Below are 18,475 nucleotides of genomic sequence, written 5' to 3'. Positions count from 1 at the left end.
GAGTATTGTTTGACACACACACCTCCCTCCCACACCATGGGTTAGAAACAAACGCAATTTATAAGAATTTTAGGACCACAACATGACTCGATTATTTTTTTCTCTTAATGCTCTCGATTCTGGTGTTTCTATCCACAATATTTTGAGCTAAATGGGGTCAACATGAGAAATGAACAAGTTTTCCTATCACCTCCTCTGTCCTACTGCTTGCTGGCTGCGCAGTGACTTCTGAAATAGTACTCTGAAAAGAAAACTGCCTAGGAAGGCTGAGTATCAACAAAGACGACTGAGTGGAAGGGAAACATGACCTCTGACTGTCACCTGTTGTGCAGACTCACAGAACCTTAGATTTGGAGGAACCCAGGAGGTGACGTCCTCTGCTTCTCCCCTACGCACTGCTACTACCTTAGAGGAAGGCGCGGCTACCTCTGGACCTACATAGCTGTTTTAATGGCCGCCTAACTGTGTTTTGTGCTTCCACATTTGCTCTCCTCCCTAAATTTCGTTTTCCACAAGCAGCTGGACTCATCTTTTAAAAATAAGTCAGATTTCTGTCTACTGATTGGAGCCCTCCAGTGGTTCCAATGGATTTAGACTGTAGTCCAGACTGCTCCCCAGGAGCACACGAAGCCCTGCAGTCTGGTGCCTGCCCAGTCCTCTGTCTTGGTCTCATGCCACCCTCCTGTTCGCTGTACCACAGCTGCACTGGGCTTCTGGGTATTTATTTCTTCAGTGCTGAGCACCTTCCCACCACAAGGTTCTGTCTGGACATCTTTACCCCCAGATCCTTTGCAGATCTGGCTCTATTCTGTTGAACAGGAGCACCCCTTCCCTCCCACCAACACTCCCACTTTACTTTGTTTTATTTTCTTTCCAATTTAAAATGATGAGGAGTCTTTATAGGGGTGTGGGGTTGGGGGACATTAGCTGTGATCATGCATTCTTCCTGAGCCGAAGGTCAGCAACATTTGGCTTATCAGGGTTAAGGATGGCTTCTTTGTGCCCAGGGCCACAGACTCTCAGACAACAGTCCTCTGACCTCCTTGTCCAGTAGCCCCACCACCAGAACAAATAAAACAAGACCTCTTATTCAAAGGCAGGCTCAGCAGTCACTTACTTATTGTGGACCCGGACTCAGGCCTGTTCAGGGAGCTGATGATGACGAAGCCGAAGCCTTCGTTCTCTTTGCGATGAATGACCACGTCACTGGTCTGCAGGCTGTGGGAGGCGCAGCCTTCAGGGGGGGAGGCGCTGCTACTGGGGGCAGCGTGGTTGCTGTTGGTGTAGGTGGCGTAGTCACTGCGTGGAGAGCTGTGGTGGGTTGATACTGAGCCTGGACTCCTCCCATTCTCTGGGCAGGGCTCCCCTGGAAACCACATCATACACAGGCACTCGATTAATTAGTGCGGGTCTTGCCGAGTGCCTCCTGTATACGAGGCACCAGCATTGTTACAAGACTGGTTGACTGGCTTATATTCCCCCAGATGAGCAGAGCATATGCAGGGCTACAATCCTAGCTATGGATGCCCCAGGGCTTCACCCCCTTCCCTCCTTCATAGCAAACACAGGTAAAACCCCTCATCCACTTCCTCTATGCTCTTATTTGTCCATATTTTCCTCTTGTTAAGACTGCAAACCCCAGGACAATGCCTAGTTTTAGATATCAAGTTTGTTGGTTGCATAATGATAATTGATCAAAAGGGATCATAAAATAAGTGGACAGAATCTCAAACTGTACTATGCATAAGAATTATTTAAAGAACTTATACGAGATACGCATCTTTAGGGTTCACCCATGGGAAGTTTTTTTCAGTAGATGTAGGGAAGACTGGGCACAGGAATCTGGATGAGATTTCAAGGCCACACTTTGAGAAATGCTGCTACAGAAGTCTTGTACGGGGACTAATACCCCAGGGGATGTCCCCACAAAGTGACCTATTATAATTTTACTAAAGAGCCTGGGAGTGTAGGTAGGTAACACTCTTCTTAAAGTAGTCTGCTCACTCTAGGATCAAATCTAACACTGACATCAGTCTAAGGAATGATGAATTTTGAATCATTAAAGGAGGTATTGGAGACCTTGCTCATTTGCATTCTGTATTATTACAAAATATATGCCATTATCAACCAGATACACCAAACCACTATTTCCACAAGAAAGCAGTCATATTTACAGGGAAAAACGATAGATATTTGGCAGCCAAGACATGCTAGTTTTTGAAATGAAAGTTGGTCTGTTATCCAGAAAGACTTTTGTCATTTTAATTTAATACCTACCGTGTTTCCCTGAAAATAAGACCTAACCAGACTATCATCTCTAATGCGTCTTTTGGAGCAAAAATTAATACAATACCCAGTATTATATTACATTACATTATATTATACTATATATAGACCGGGTCTTATACTAAATTTTGCTCCAAAAGACGCATTACAGCTGATGGTCCAGCTAGGTCTTATTTTCGGGGAAACATGGTAGGTTTTTGTATTTTGATTCAAAGAACTGAAGTGGGCACCTAGACTAGTGTAATTGGAAATAAGACCATTTCAGCTCCATCTTACAATTTAATTAGTGTACTCAAAAGATTTTTATGGAACAGAGGAATAGTAAGATGGAAAAGAATCACAATTAATAATTTCTTTTTGGATCTCTAGATCCAGTCTACTAGAAGACGGGAAATCTGGAAACTGTCTCATATAACAAGTTAAAAATAATTAGCAAAAGTTCCAGTGAAGGCTCTTAACTTTGTAAGTTGCAATTCCATTCTGAAATGAAAAAGTCAGGAAGAAAGAACACATTACAAGAGAAGTTCTGTTACACTGATACCTAAAGGAAAAGGAACTGCATTTATTCATATACCCAGATTAAAAATGACCTTACAAAAAAGTATTCATTCCTTGTTTGTGATTACTGAATGAATAAGATCCAGGCTGCTGCTTATCATTTGGTAAATTTGATTCTTTCTAGATTTAATTAATCAGGTTTTAATAAAAGAAAATAAATGGACGCTTTTCATCTGCAAGAAATGTACTAAGGTCATAAAAGAACAAAATGTCAGTGTCAAAGACTTCTCCTCTTTTTTACCAGAATTAAAACTGCCTGTAAAATGTACCCTCCGTGCTCGAAAACATCATCCAAAGACAAGCTGTTATTGTCTCAGTGAAGCACATGTCCTTTATCAGTCCTTCTGCGAGTTGGAAATAAAGTGATTAGAGATAGTCAGGGAGAAGAAAAACAAACAATTATTATGCTGCAACACTAAATTGAAAATCTCCCTGAGTTATTGGACCAAATCAGTAACTAAATGTCATAGGCAGTGACAAGAGAGATCTTATTTTCTGGTTGTCATATTTTAGGGGGTTGAGGGGGTTGTCAGTAAAGCAGTAACAAAGAAAAATTATCTGTCTTTGCAATAAATGGCTGGGAGTGGCTGCGCCACAGGTTCTAGAGGGAGAAAGAATCATAACTAAGCCAATGTGAGTGGTCCTGGATGAGGCAGAGTCAGACACATCATCAGGATACTTTCCTATTGCTTTGGACTTCTCTTTCAACCTCGAGAACAAAGGTCTTTGTCCTTAACAGCATGAGCACATTGAAAACCAGGGAGTTGAAATGACTTCTGAGGATGGACTTCGGACTTCGAAGGACTGCATTGACTCGACATCATTTATCTACTCAGCTGGCCCTACGTCCAACTGAGACCGTCCTCCCGCCAGCAACCTTCCTGGTGTAGGACATGAACATCACTGTTTTAGAATAAAATAGCAAAATGTCACAAAGTGACTAAATACCATGTGCATTTTTTTTCCCATTTACTAATTTCCGGCATCCCTGACTCACACCTTTGGCTCACACGCAAATGGGTGTACAGAATTCACTTAGCATCTACTCGAGTCAGATAATTAATTTTCAGGTTCAGCTTCTGTTTTCCCCCTCCACCAGTCATACTCACAATCAGCACTGTGTTGACGGGGAGAGGGTCTCTCTTTGGGAAGGCAGGAATTGTTGACAACGCCCCACAGGTGAGATGGTTGTGACTAGAACAGTCAACTACTGGTCAGGGGCTGCTCCCGGCCAACAGACTCATCTATTATTCCTGCACAGTGTTGGCCCATACTTTGTTGACTAATTGCTAAAATTAATTGTCAGTGGTTCTATATGGGGAGATTTTACAGAAATATGGATTCCAGTTTCTCTTGAAATATTTGGTAATGATCAGCTGGAGCAGGACAATGGCTGCTTCCTTGACTGGGTATGCAGTTTACAGACCACCACAGTTCCAACCATTCTCAATGTCTCTTGCAAATTCCTGACTTACTCATTTACCTGTAGAGAGAGGAGTATGCAGGGCCAAAGGGACTTGTTCAACCGGAGCCTTTGTTTTCCTTCTAGATCACACGCTAGGGACCAGGACTCTAGGATTCTGTAACCAAACAGACCTTGCCTGCTTCCAGGGTGTGCCTGGGCCTCTTCTTAGGACTGTCCCCAAGGATGACAGCACTCAGGATGCACATGTCTTGTCCTGAAATACGGCTGAGGCAGTGGGGTATGTGCCTGGACAGCGCTCGGACATGCCAGCTGGAGTATCGACATGCATGTGCATCGTCGGGGTGCCTGATGGGGGTACAGGAGCAGCTCACAGCCTGTGGCCCTGCCAACGTCAGGGGCTGGCCTGCCTGCTGGCATGTGAGTTTGTACACTCCTGGTTAATACTCATCAAGGCAGACAACTTATTTAAATGGGTGACATGCTTATAGACAAAGAATGACGGAATGCATTTAGAATTGACAAAAACTATAATAACCAAGAGCAGGCAATCCACTGGTTCCCTAAACACGGGCTAAACTTTTCACCTAGCTGCCAAGAAAACCTTCCCTTTCTTGGCATTAGGCCAGGAATTAGACTTCCTCTTAGGTGTTAGAGAAAAGATGCTGATAGCTTCAAAACGGACTCTAATGTGCTCTGATTAAGTCATAAAACTTTCACCTGAGTTCTAGATTTATACTTTAGGAAATTCCTCAGAGACACCCTTCTCTCAGGTAAATAGAATGTATTCAAAATGTGTCATTAGGTTGAACATCTCAAAACTGAGCTACTAAACGTATAAATATTTATCCTTTCAGTGTAATAAGTAAAGGCACTCTTCTACTATCTTTGGGCAAAAAAACCCCACAATTACATATCGGAGCTGGTGGCGTGGATAAGATATCTCTCAAAACTAGTTTAAGGTACAAGATCTGTGATAAAATTATTGTTAAATTGGATGCACTACTAGATATTTTCTTCCCTTACTCCACAATTTCTTATTTTTGAGGATCTAGCTTACCATTGCCTAATTGAAAATATTGCCTTTCTATCTTCAGTGTGTATGCTTTTTGTATATTTTAATCTTTGGAGCAGGTTTTGGTGTTATTTTAGTTTTTGCCCAATGTCACTAACAGGTCTGTATCTCTCATAATGCATGCAGTTTTTTGGTTTTTTTTTGAGCATCTCCTAGGAAGCCAGTGCTCAATGCCTTCCTAGGTGGGAGGGACATTTGAACAAGCCGAGCAAGCATAAGGCTGACAGGTATGATCTCTGTGACCGCCCGTCTTCCCAGCTCTTTCTCCATAACATCGCTCCTTTGTTCAGGAAGGTGGCACCGCTGCCCCTTTCTCGCTCATCTTCTGTTCTCTTCACGGCTGATTGCTCACTTCCCTTCAGCTTTCAACCACCTCATCCCAAGCCAGGCTTGCACCTCCCACTGACTTTGCTTAGGAAAGCATAATAATAATGATAACAACAACCTTTGAAAAGGCATCTCTGCTGTCACATCCCTTTGTAGTTATCCCTTCTCACTGTTGGAGAAGTGGCCACTATGAGAAAAGGATGTCTTCCTATGCCTTTTTAAAAATCTGTTTTATCCTATTTCTAGGCATTTACTTTACTATCAAAGTATCTTGCTGAACTTAATCATTTTCAATGCTGTGAAGCTTTCAAGGAATAGTGGATTGAATTAACCTGGAGACTTTCCTGGTGAGCAGGAGCAGTCTGCAGCAGAACATTTTCAAAAATTAAATGCACTTGATATGCACTTGACACCTACATGAGCCAAGTGGGTAAGAACTGCAGCAAAGAGCATCTTCACGGAAGTCACATGACCTACAAACTGCAAGAATACATTTTTTTGCAGCAGTTGGCCTACACTCCAATAGCTTGGGTTGATTAGAACAAAATGTAATTTGCAATAATCAGCTGGTGGCAAGGGGAGCATGAAATAATGTGGATGCATTTGTTTGGCACTTTGCAGTGTAGTTCCTTGTAAATCAGGTATCTTTTTAATTTATCTTAGGGTTACAGAACACATAGCACAGCAAACTTTTTATTGAAAATCACTCTGTAGGGAGAGAGACAGTTAAATGTTAACCAAGAAAACACTATCTTCCTTCTGGCATCTCGCCCAAGGATAAGGCATAATTCAAGGTGTTTCATTTCTTTGGGTCAAGTGGTATGCCAAGAATTTCTGAAGATGAATGGCACCTCTTAGCAAAACTTCCATATGATACATGATATATAGCCATCTCTGTTGGTGAGGGCTGACAATTCTTCTGACTTGCCCTTTCAAATGGCTGCCCTTGCTCCAAGTCTAGTCTCTAGAAGACTTGAAAGGAAAAATATTTTTTGTTTGACTAATAAACCATATCCTCTCGAGTCATTTATAGCCTATGCTTAGCAAGCGGTCTCCTTTTCTGATTCAAATATAGTATGATAATAACACATAGGAAGAACTCCCCCTGTTTGGGGACGACATTTGCTAAAGGTTGGTCTTTGAATTCCCCAGGAGTGGGGAGGTGGCAGAGTGAGGAGGAGGGCTGAAAGGACAAAAAATTAGCACTGGTCCAGGAGATAAGTTTCTGCATCATCACCACAGACTACTGGGCAAGCTATGGTACCTCTGGGCCTCAGTTTCCTCGTCTGTAACATGAGGGAGCCGAAGCTGCCCAGGTCTCTCCTAATTCTAACATTCATCATTCTATATGAGGGGCAGTCAGGGGCTGAGGAGAGAGGCCACTGGGGCAGATGGTGGCAGCAGGACATCGTTGGTGAGTCACTGAGTGAGGTTTGGGACTGTATTCCCAATGTCACCGAGTGCTCAGACTATAAAAAGTAGTGTGATGCTTGTGGCAGACATGTTCCTTAAAACCTAAGTCTTTTTTGAGGGGTTGAGACGGTAAAGAGAGAAATTGAATCCTATTATGATGATGAGGGCTGATTTTTAAAAGTATGTCTTTGTTGGATTCTTTTATGAAGTTGGGAAAATGGATACAAAGGGAATAATTACTTCTAATTTATCTGTTTCCTAAGTTTGGAGTTAGATGAATTGTGTTTCCTCAGAGTGATGTACAGCTCTATTTCTCTAAATTAGGGTAATAGTTTTACTGTTACCTTTTATCAAGCTTTATAGTGGAAACTAATTTTCCAACCTTGTTGCCTTATTATGGCATCAAAATGTTGTGTTCTTGGTTTGTAAACATGATGAGGAATATTTTCAAAAGCCGTTTTTTTTTTTTAATACCATAATGTTCTTATAACTAGCGTCTACCAAACAGCAAAGAGCATACACATCTCAAATTAGCCCCAGGCTTTGTAGAAAATTTAATGACTACATTGACAAGGTAGGCCATGAAGAGTGCTTGTAATTGTACTAGTGGGGTGAAAATCCACACTTTCAAAATCAGGTACAGTTGGAATATCTGGGTTAGGTTTTTTCCTCATATAATATAGAAACTGATTTAAGACTTTGTTTCAAGTGTCTTTGGCATGTCTCACGAAAGCATCTCATCACCCAAGCTCCAACCTTGCTGCTGGCTCGTGTTACATACCTCCACAAACCACCTTTCTTCGCACCGTGAGGTTGACCTGCCCGTTCCGGGCTGCGTGGTGCATAAGATCGATGACATAGCGGTGGGTCTTGCCAGCCACTGGGATCCCATCCACATAGACGAGCTCGTCTCCTGGGTGTAGGCGGCCATCTCTGTCAGCTGAGCCCATGGCAATGACCGCTCCAATCAAAATCTAAAAAAGCAGTGAGAAGGAAAGGACATATGCATTTCAAACTTTACATATATATACATATATAAATTTGGTTGAAGATGTTATTCTCACAGTTTACCTCTTGCCCCAAACCTGAGCATATACTTCAAAAATGAAAAATGAAAGGCTGAAGGGATGCCCTTCCTCTTCTCCTAGATTCCTACCTCCTTCTAGAGAAATGTAAGTTTGGAACTCACTGCTGATGGTCATGAAGTTTGGGGGACACTTGCTACCTGGTTCATATATTACCACCCTTAAGAAAATTCTAAACCCAGATAATCTGATGCTACATATTGGCCACAACACTTGGACTCTGAATTGAAACAAGTTGGGGGTTGAACCCTGGCTTCACTTATTTGTATAGCCTTCGGCAAGGCTTAACCTCCGTGAGCCTCAGTTTATGGAGGTGTTGGGAGAATTGAGTGAAATAATGTATGTGAGGCATTTAACTTTGCTCATGGCACATAGTGAGTGCTTGAAAAATGTCAGGGGAAAGTAGCTGCTGCACATTACTCAACTCTGAAAAAGGTTCCTAGTGTTTTTTTGTTTTTGGTTTGTTTGCCTGTAGGTTTTGTTTTGTTTTGTTTTGTTTTGCTTTGCTTTGAATAGCTTAATGTAAGGAGAAAATAAGACAAAGCAAAATTCATGGTGGGCTTTTCCTGGCTAGTTGACTTACTTAAAAAATCTCAGTCAAATCTCTAGATTTTAGCTTCATTCCTTTAATACTTCCTTGGAGTGCCGTCCTCTGCACTAAGGACATTCCCAGTTCTGCCTGTCCGCTGAAATGCTTCCACTGTGTAGGTGGGCACCATAGCAGGAAATGAGCATGTACACATGTGGGAAATGTGTGTACTGTTATAATTCCCTGAACAAGGAACTGTGATGAAAGGTATGACATAAGGTTTTCCCATTAGAAACACTCAATTCAGTGTCCATGAGTAAAGCTTCTTTTCTTTATCAAAGACCATAGTACTTAAAATTTTAATTTTGCTGTTTAACGTATAAACAATTTTTCTAACTCATGGACAATAGACACCCTTTTTCTTTTGCCATGTGGCTTAGCCACACAACATCTAAACGCAGTAGTTGCCATTAGCTAACAATATTACAGAGCCTATATTCTAGGTTTTATTTCACATGTTTATAAAATGATCCCTTGCTTACAGATTGATTTCTTTAAGGTTCAAAAATTTCTTTCAAATCCCAGATCTGTGGGTTCCAGCTAATTTGCAGAGTTGCTGCAGCAGAATGATTTCTTCATACTTGGTCACACCACTCAGTGTGGCCTGACAACATGGTAACCAGACCTAAATGCCCAGAACTTCTCAAGCATTTGCAAAATTATAGTCTAAAGAGCTTCCTTTTTTCCTGAGGACTTCACAGTCTTGGTCTACTGAATAATAGCTCTTTTTATTCAGAGCAATGAAAATTCCCTATCACTATAGCAGTTTTCCCCTTTCTGGAGGGTGGGGTGAGGTGGGGAATAGATTTGCTTCTGTGCTGAGTATTTGTCCTCCGATGTGTGATTCATTATTGCTAGCATATGACAGGGCTCACATCTCCTGCCTTAGACTGGCTGTACAGTGTGGTTCTTTCCCTGCTGCCCTCCATGCCCATTTGTGCAGTCCAGCTGTCGGGCATGCTTCGGACAGCATCCATTTTCCCTCATTGTCATGCCAACCTGAATTTATGAGTTTCTTTCTGATGATGTTCCAATCTATTCTTCAAAAGTCTCAACCCACTAAGGAGCACTTCAAAGATTTGCTAAGTGCTTTGTGCAAAAGCCAGTTAAAATGAATGTTTATGTTTCTCCACTGTCCCATGAAAAGCTGCAGTTAGCTGGGTTAGCCTAAAGAAAATGCTTCAACCTTTAGATTTCCTGTATGCTTTAGTGGAGGAGTTTATAGACGGTTATAGAGAAAAATGTTCTCTGTGAACTTCTTGGATGGTTAATTATCAACAACTTTAGACTACGTTTCTGATTCTAATTGATCAAAGTGAACCAAAAAAATAGGTTACAACTGGGAGAGCCACAGCTGCAACTGGGCCCTCTACAAAAGTTGTAAAAATAGAATTTCACATTGGAAAATTCCTGTTCCTCTCTTGCTAAAGAAAAACAGGAAAGATACACAGATACAGATACCCTTGAAGTTATCTTCTGTGCTGCTAGTTTAATATCCATTAAAAAAAATACCAGTAAAACATCTGTTTTTTTTGCTATATTGCTATGTATGATATGAAATATTCACCTCACTAATTAATTCATTTATTCAGCAAGTATTCATTGAGCCCAGGGATACTGCTAGGTGCCAGAAATCCATCAGTGAACAATAAACAAAAATCCCTGACCTATAGAGCTTCCATTCTCAAGGTCAGACAATAATGAATGTAATAAATGTGTAAATCATGTTGTATGCGAACAGGCATGTACTATGGGAAAAATAGAGCAAGGTGGGGTGGCAAGTGGGTGTCAGGCATGTGGCCGAGGTGATGTCAGAGTTGGTTAGAGCAGGTCTCAGTGAGAAGTTGACATCTGAGCGAAGACTGAAGTTCATCATACATTTTTAAAAACTTGAAGTTTGCTCTTCAAACTTTAGTTTGCTTTATCAAATCTTATATAGTTCTTTTTAATAAACTATATTCAATGGCTACTTCAATTGAATATCTAAATAAACTATTCAATATAATTCTTCAATATAAATTATTATATATGATTATATAATATATGACACAATTATATAGCATATGATATAATTATTGCTATATATCATACAGTATATGATGTAATTATTATATAGTATTATATAGTTATTATATGCATATATATTATGTAATTACATTATAGAATTCATCCTCTACCTTGTTTCAAACACAGGTTGCCATAGCTATTAAACAAACTTAAATTGAGCTGAGTGTGGTGGACTGGAGCAGGCATTAGATGTGCCTAATATATGTATTAGTTACATATATTAGTTACATATATATACATATACTAATATATGTATTAGTTACATGTATGTATTAGCTACGTTTGCTCCATCCATCAGGAGCTGCTACCTTGGCTGGGAAGAGGCTCACCGTGCCCACTGTCACTGCTGCAAGCTCTCACGTTGCTGTTGTTCCTTAGCTTTTGGTCTGTTTGCATCTTTATGCATTATATTTTACTGCTAACACCGAGCTAGCTCTATGTGTCTCTCTCCTCAGGAAAATAATCCACAAATTGTTTCTTTATTTGAATATACTTTGTACATTCACCACATTTCCTGTCTGTCACCAAAGTGCAGGGACTAGACAAATCTAGGATTCCTTCTTGAACTATAAGTCACACTGGTGTCTCATGTTCATTTAAGCTCTTGAAAACATGCTTCAGGATATCTGATCCCTTACGTCAGTGGTTCTCAGACTTTAGGGTGCATGTGAATCAGCCAGTGAGTTTGCTAAAACAGAATTCTGGACCTACCCCCACGAATCTTGATTCTGCAGATCTAGGGTGGGACCTGAGATTCTGCATGTTTACTAAGCTCCTAGGAGATGGTGGACGCTGCTGGTCTGTAGTTCTAACACTCTGAGTAGCAAGATCCTGAGTATTCCCACTTGGCCTAACAGTCACGGGGTCTGTGGTCTCACTGGTCATGTTCAAATCTACTGAAGGACTCTCCTTCTGGTGCCTGGCTTGAGCTCCCTGCCGCATCTCACTGGTCGCTCTCCAGGTCTGCTGAGGGGACACCCTGAGCATATGCTCCGGGCTCCCTGCCCCATCAGGCTATGGTTTCCTTCTGGTCTTGCTGATACCTGGCCATACTGGCCAGTGTGTCTTCCCAGCCAACACTGGCTTCACCCCCCTACCCCCCAGCCTCACTGGTTTCTTCAGCCTTTGTGGACCTGTCAGTACCACCCATCAGTTTTCTTTTTTATTAAATTTATTGGGGTGACAATTGTTAGTAAAATTACATAGATTTCAGGTGTACAATTCTGTATTACATCATCTATAAATCCCATTGTGTGTTCATCACCCAGAGTCAGTTCTCCTTCCATCACCATATATTTGATTCCCCTTACCCTCATCTCCCACCCCCCACCCCCCATCAGTTTTCTTACTGCTCTTGGGGGAGGTCTTTATCCTGCCTCTATTGCTTTGGCCCTGAAGGAAGTGCTCTGTGGCAACCCCCAGCAAATGAACAACTCACCCATGGCCTTATCTTTCTAATCGCCTTCTCTAAAAGACAAAAGATCAAAAACAACTCCACAACTACACTATATCTTATAGGCTGTGAGGGCATGAAACAAAGCAGAGTATTTGATATAAAATAACAGCATTCACATTCAAGGGGCTGATAGTCCAGTAAGCCAGGGGAAAAAAACTAACACAAAAAAGAAAACAAAAACAAGTAAGAAACAAACAAAATGAAAGCCACCTTGGTAAGCCTTTTAATTTCTTTACTTCTTTCCTTCACTGCCTAATGTTAGTCCAGCCCCAGTAGATCTGATTTGCAATAATTATAGAGTGGGACAACTTGCCAATGCTGCAAGCAGGTTGCAGGCTCTTGCCTTCTAAAACTCCCCCACAAGTTTGCACCAGACTCCCGCACCAAGGAGTACGTCTATCGTCACCTCTCTTTCTTCCAACAGTTTTTCTCCACACAGGCCTTTCTCCACGGCTGTGTTTCCCAAGTCTTTCCATCTTGATGCCTTCCCCATCTCTTTTCAGCTCACAGCTGGAAATCTCATTTTTGTTCCTTTCTGGCAATTTTTCATTTCTTTCTATTTCTATTGTTATTTAACTGTGAAAAGCATTTCCTCTTGCAGGAAAAATGCCCATATGCTTTGTTTGAGCTGGAGTCCTGCTGTTCATTATTTGCCGTAAGCCGTGTTGTCGTGTTTAATGCGCACCCTGAGATGTCAATACCGTTTCGTGTATATGGAGGCAGAAACCCATTTGACGTAATTTATGAGACCTCCTGTGGTTGGGGACCAAGTCCTCTCCTGTACCTCTCCCTTTGTAGCACGTCAGCAATTACAGGAGGCTAGCTTGTTTTGTTTGTATATTACCTCCCAACCTACAGTGGAAGGAAGCAGGAAGGAAAGGCTTATGGGAGATCTTTACAGTAGACTCACTCTTTCTGACATGGTTTTTCTGATGTGCAATAGTCTAGTCTTCAAGACATTATTTTCTGGCTTTGCTTGCTTGAGGGAGATTTAGGATTCTACTTTATGGCTTAACTGTCAGAATTGTAACTTGCAGCCTGAGTGCATCTTAAATCATTCAAATGAAAGAATAAACCAAAATAAATCTAAATAAACACAACGAGGATAACCAGCAAGCCATGTAATCTGAGGAAGCTTATCATAAATACTGGATGCCTGCCTACTAGTGGGGGGAATGGACTTGGGGATGCAAAGCCAATGTTGAGAAGGTTGGGGACCTGGGAACCTGTGTCCTGACCAGGCAGAAAGCTGTCCTGAGGCTGAGCAGCGACTATGCTGCATTCACACACTTGAGCTTCACTGGGAGTAACGCCTACATGTGCTCCATCTGGATGACAATTCTACTGCTTCTGTGCCCAGCAAAGTTCAGGCAGACCTCTCTCTTCTTGAGCCAGTTTGTGCCTTTCCTGTGACTGTCATGCAATCCCTTCTACCTCTGGGAGACGGGGGAGAAATGAGAAGATAATGTTTCCCGAATGTGGTGCTAGTTCACCCCAAAAGCAGACAAAGCATGAGTATATGGCAGGGGCAGGGGTGGGGGTAGGGGTGGGGGTGGAGGTGGGGGTGTGTGGGGGGTGTGAGGGGGTGGGGGGAGGGGCAGGGCAGGGCTAGCAAAGTAAGAATTTTATATTTCAAAGACTGTGTTGAAGTAAGAAACTTTGCTGTTTTCCCTTAGATTTATTTTATAGTTTAATCTTTAATTTGTATTTATATGTAACAGAAGGGACCTGATAATATTTTCCATGCGGGGCCTATAAAAAACATGATCTGGCCCTGGCTGAAGATTCCTTTGGTGCAAAATATTCACCTTTCCAATTTCTTTCAATCTAATCTTTTGGGATGGGAGTCTCAAAGATAGTAAACAAAATAAGAAACACAGGCATGAGGGAGTTTTGGGATCTGTGGCCACGTTTAGTCTGACAAACTACTTAGCTCAAAGCAGTTGTCACGGAGAAAGGCAAGCTTGATGCTACCAGATGCATTTTTCAAGAGACAATGGAAATCTGAATTTTTGAAAAGGAGAAATTAGTTGATGCACAGCAGTTGTAAGGCACTGCGGGAGCTGAACAAAGCATGTGGTAGGGTTACCAGGACATATCCCTGCTTCTGGGGTGAGGCCATGTTAATTCTACAGACCCTGTAGGACAGAGAGGCCTACAAATATGTAAACTTCATCGTTATTTGTTCTGAGAAGCTTGGGTGACAGTTTTGGTTTGGTGAAGAGGACTCTCTTCACATCCATTTAACAATGATTTCTTGTGCCAGGCTCTATGCTAGGCTTGGAAGACACAAAAACCATCAAAACACGGTCTTTGCCTTCAAGGAGCTCACAGACTGGCAAGGGGAAGACAGCATGTCAGGCAGTGCATTCGGGAACAAAGAGGGGCCTCATTTTTCTAGGGAGACTCCTTAAGTCGGTAAGTTTGGGGCATTATGTTAAAGTACACTGGATTTGATATGGATTTAACCTTAAATGCCTTACAAAAAGTCTCAGCTATCAGCCAGTGCCCCATAAAAAGCTATAAAAATCACCTTAAAGGGGTATTTTAGTTTAGATATGGTTTTGTTTTGTTTCCTGCATTTGATATCATTTGTTACCTTCATTTTAAAGCACATGGCCATGTAGTAAAGAATTTGGCCTCAGTGAAAAGAGAGGTCTGGCTTTTCCTGAAAGGTAACCACTATACCTTTAGAACAAGATTGTCTTTGTTGTCCATGGTATGCCCCTTGGGCCAAACCTGAGAGTTTATGCTAATGAGACTCATGGGGAGCCCCTGATCCTTTACACTAAGGTCATGACTCAGGGTGGAGCCACCCAACAGCCTTAGGATGGGGACTGACCATGCCAGACCCACCAGCCATGTAATTAGAGGGTTGGGCCTTTGAGCCACGTGATATTAGCCTGACCTTTGGGAAGGAAAGGGGGCCAGAGGGTGAGCTCAATGACCTGGACGATGATTCTGTCCATCATGCCCACATAATAAAACCCGAACACTGGACACAAGAACTTGGGTAAGCATCCTGGTTGGCAGTCCTCCAGGCATCAATGACAGGAAGGTAACACATCCCAGAGGACGATGGAAGCTTAACAGTGGAACATTTCCAGACTTTGTCCTATGTGCCTCTTCTCTTGGCTGGTTCTAATTTGTTTCCTTTCACTATAATAAAACTGTAATCCTAAGTATAGCACTTTCTTGAGTTCTATGAGTTGTTCTAGTGAATTACTGAACATGAGGAAGGCCTTGGGGACCCCCAAATTTGCAGCTAGTGGCTGAAGTGAGGGCAGTATTATGGAGATTCTTCCCTCAGACTTGGCAGTTTTGCAAATTCATTGCAGTGAGTGTCAGGTGTGTTGGGCAGACTTGGCAGTTTGGAGGACTGAGATCTTAACCTGGAGTTCGGCTAACTCTGGGTAATGGCGTACTTCTCATTTATGGGGCACTAAAGGATAATAAAAAGGAAAAGATGAAGCCCCTGCTTGACAGGAATTTAAAATCCTACCGATCAAACTGAATAGGAAGACTATGAACATGTTAGAGAACAATCCTGAAGGAAACTAAGTCAGATAAATACCCTGTCGAGGCTGAGAGGTTAAATGTTTACGTATGTGAAAGAACCTGATACTATCTTCAGTTTCATATGTGTAGAGCCAGATAAGTTATATGATAGTATGGTGGTTACCGGAGTGGGTAGAGGGTGGGGAGAGGATGAAGAGGGTAAAGGGGGTCAATTATATGGTGATAAGAGGAGACTAGACTTTGGGTGGCGAGCACACAATGCAATAACATGATGATGTATTATAGAATTGTACACTTATATAATGTTATTAACCAATGCTATCCTCATAAATTTAATTTTAAGAGGTGAGTTATAGGGAGGAATGATGCTGGAAGGCTGAGTAGGTTACTGAAGATCCCTGCTAAACTCAGAATCAGGAGACAAAGATGGGGAACAATTCTGTGAAGGGGAGCAAAATGTAACTGAGATTGGTTTCTTCTATCCATGGCATGGGATCCGTAACTTAGGCTCTGAATAAATTTAAGTCTAAAATTATTTGAGCCCTAAATTTTACCTCAGCACTCTCTTTTCTCCCAAAGCACTAATAAGAAAATCCAGACAATCCACCTTGGCAACCGCATTTTTACATTTCTGGCAGCTAAGAAATTAGTCATATTCTGGTTGACTTGCCAAATTTTATCCCCAGGAATGAGGAAATAAGTCTTTTTTCCCTGGAGCGCCCTCATCCTTAGAGTCCAAGCTCAGCCTCCTAGAGTTTTCCGGAGTAAGGGACCTCTCTCTCATTAAACATCTGGTCTGACTTATCTAACATCCAGGACAGAGGAAGCCCCTCGGGTTCCTGTCAGGTTCTCATCGACTGCTTGAATACCTCCCCTGGGAAGGAGGTCACTGTCAGTCAATCAACCAGTCTATCATTTTGGCACAGTTTTAATTTTTACAGATTCCTTTCGTTTGTTAGATTAACTTTTTTCTCCTGAAGATTTCTGCCCATCGGTGGTTCTATTTTTATTCTTTGAAACAATCTACCAGTAAGAGAGATGATAAACATTTATCCAGTACCTAATATGATGCAGGCACAATACCCAAAGCTTTATATAAGTTATCTTCTTTAATTCTTAAAGCTGCTCTATGAAAAGTATTATTGTTATCCTCACCTTGCAGATAAGGAAACTGAGGCTTAGAGCTTAAGTCCCGTGCATGAGCTAGGATGGGGTACAGGCACCCGAGCTGGGATGGGGTGTCATTTATTCAAAACTTTCATGGACCTGACTTAGTCACATTGGATATCATTTAAGACTCATCTTTCACAATGAGAGTGTTATAGCTTATATTTTAATATGTGCTTATAAATCTAGCTTTGCTGTGCTTCTGTGTATTAAAATTGTTATTTTATACTTTCACTCTGATGTATCATTATATATTAATATATAAATTAATGTATATTAATATATTATTTATACATGTAAATTAATATATACATTTTATATATATATATATATATATATATATATATATATATATTTTTTTTTTTTTTTCTTCCGAACCCTCCCCAAATTCCCAATATTGTGCCAAGTGAATTTGACTTAGTGAACATCTTCTTCTCATGGTAACCACTTAATTCAAATCTGGTTGAGATTCTGCAGCATTTCACTGTTTTCTCTTCCCTCTAATACTGATTGAAAACATACATAATTCTCCTGTTCCAAGTAATCTCTTCCCGTGTATCTTCTGTCATACTGCATGTTTACCTGTGAGTTGCTGCCCATAGAGACCAGGAGTTGGTCCAATACAACTAAATAGTTGAAATATTCATGAAAAATCTCACCTATTCTAAGAAAGAATAATTTCCTTCTCTTAAAACAATGTGCACTGATTTATGATGATACATAGGCAAGGAAATACTGGCATATTTTAACAACTTAAATAGCAAGAAAAAACAAACCACTAACTTTTTTACGTGAGTCCTAAAAGATTTCCTCTTAGTCCTCATACAGAATACTCCCTCTGATGAGTATACATACAATACAGCCCAAAATGCGGAAATAAAGAGGATTTAACTTACAGGTTGCCCAGGCTCGTCTCCCCCGAGGATTCTGAAGCCAAATCCAGACTCCATCCTGCGAAGGTGAACATCCAGCTCCTTATAATCTGGACCTGGCATAAAGGAGACACCACTGAGTAATGAATCCTGCCCTCTCACACCCTGAGGGACTGAACTCACCAATGATAAATTAATTTTGTGGATGTGATTAATGAGAGTGCTGTTAGAGTTGGTGGCAAGCATAGAGAATTAAAAAAATACGGCAACAAAAAGTAGGTATTCCAAAATTAGGTAGTATCTAAATTAACAGCCAAGGGCATTACTAAGCTATCACCATAGGCAGAAAGAGCACACACATTTTTTAGGTGAAAAAAAACACTGATGCCTCTATAATTCTTTATTTTCCTGAGGGCATTCAGATTATCTTCAAGACTGGCTATCATTTGGAGGACGTTGACTCTGACTAGAATGATTGTTTTAGAAGTATGAGGGAATACATGGCAACATCCTGGAACTACCTGGTAAAGTGCTACCCAGTCATTTACTAACATAGCTGCATCCAGTTTAGTGTGTGTGTGTGTGTGTGTGCGTGTGTGAGCACGCGTGGGGGGGGTAGGGGATAAGGGGATATAAAC

The 18,475-nt window shown here is 41.3% G+C and overlaps 1 protein-coding gene across 9 annotated transcripts in view; it reads right to left on the bottom strand.

The window, feature by feature from the left end:
* Positions 1 to 18,475, bottom strand: part of MAGI2 (membrane associated guanylate kinase, WW and PDZ domain containing 2) — a 1,312,004-nt gene that overhangs the window by 125,539 nt on the left and 1,167,990 nt on the right. For all 9 annotated transcript variants that reach the window (XM_074340644.2, XM_074340647.2, XM_074340646.2 and 6 more), the window contains 3 exons: positions 17,862 to 17,953; positions 7,864 to 8,056; positions 1,118 to 1,366 (listed from right to left, as the gene is read on the bottom strand). In XM_074340644.2, the coding sequence (XP_074196745.1) occupies positions 1,118 to 1,366; positions 7,864 to 8,056; positions 17,862 to 17,953 (534 nt within the window). The remainder of the gene's footprint in view (positions 1 to 1,117; positions 1,367 to 7,863; positions 8,057 to 17,861; positions 17,954 to 18,475) is intronic.

Source organism: Rhinolophus sinicus, chromosome 4 (assembly GCF_057876585.1).
Source record: "Rhinolophus sinicus isolate RSI-liver-muscle chromosome 4, RSI-T2T, whole genome shotgun sequence".
Classification (NCBI taxonomy): Eukaryota; Metazoa; Chordata; class Mammalia; order Chiroptera; family Rhinolophidae; genus Rhinolophus; species Rhinolophus sinicus.
This window is presented reverse-complemented; position numbering and strand designations above follow the sequence as displayed.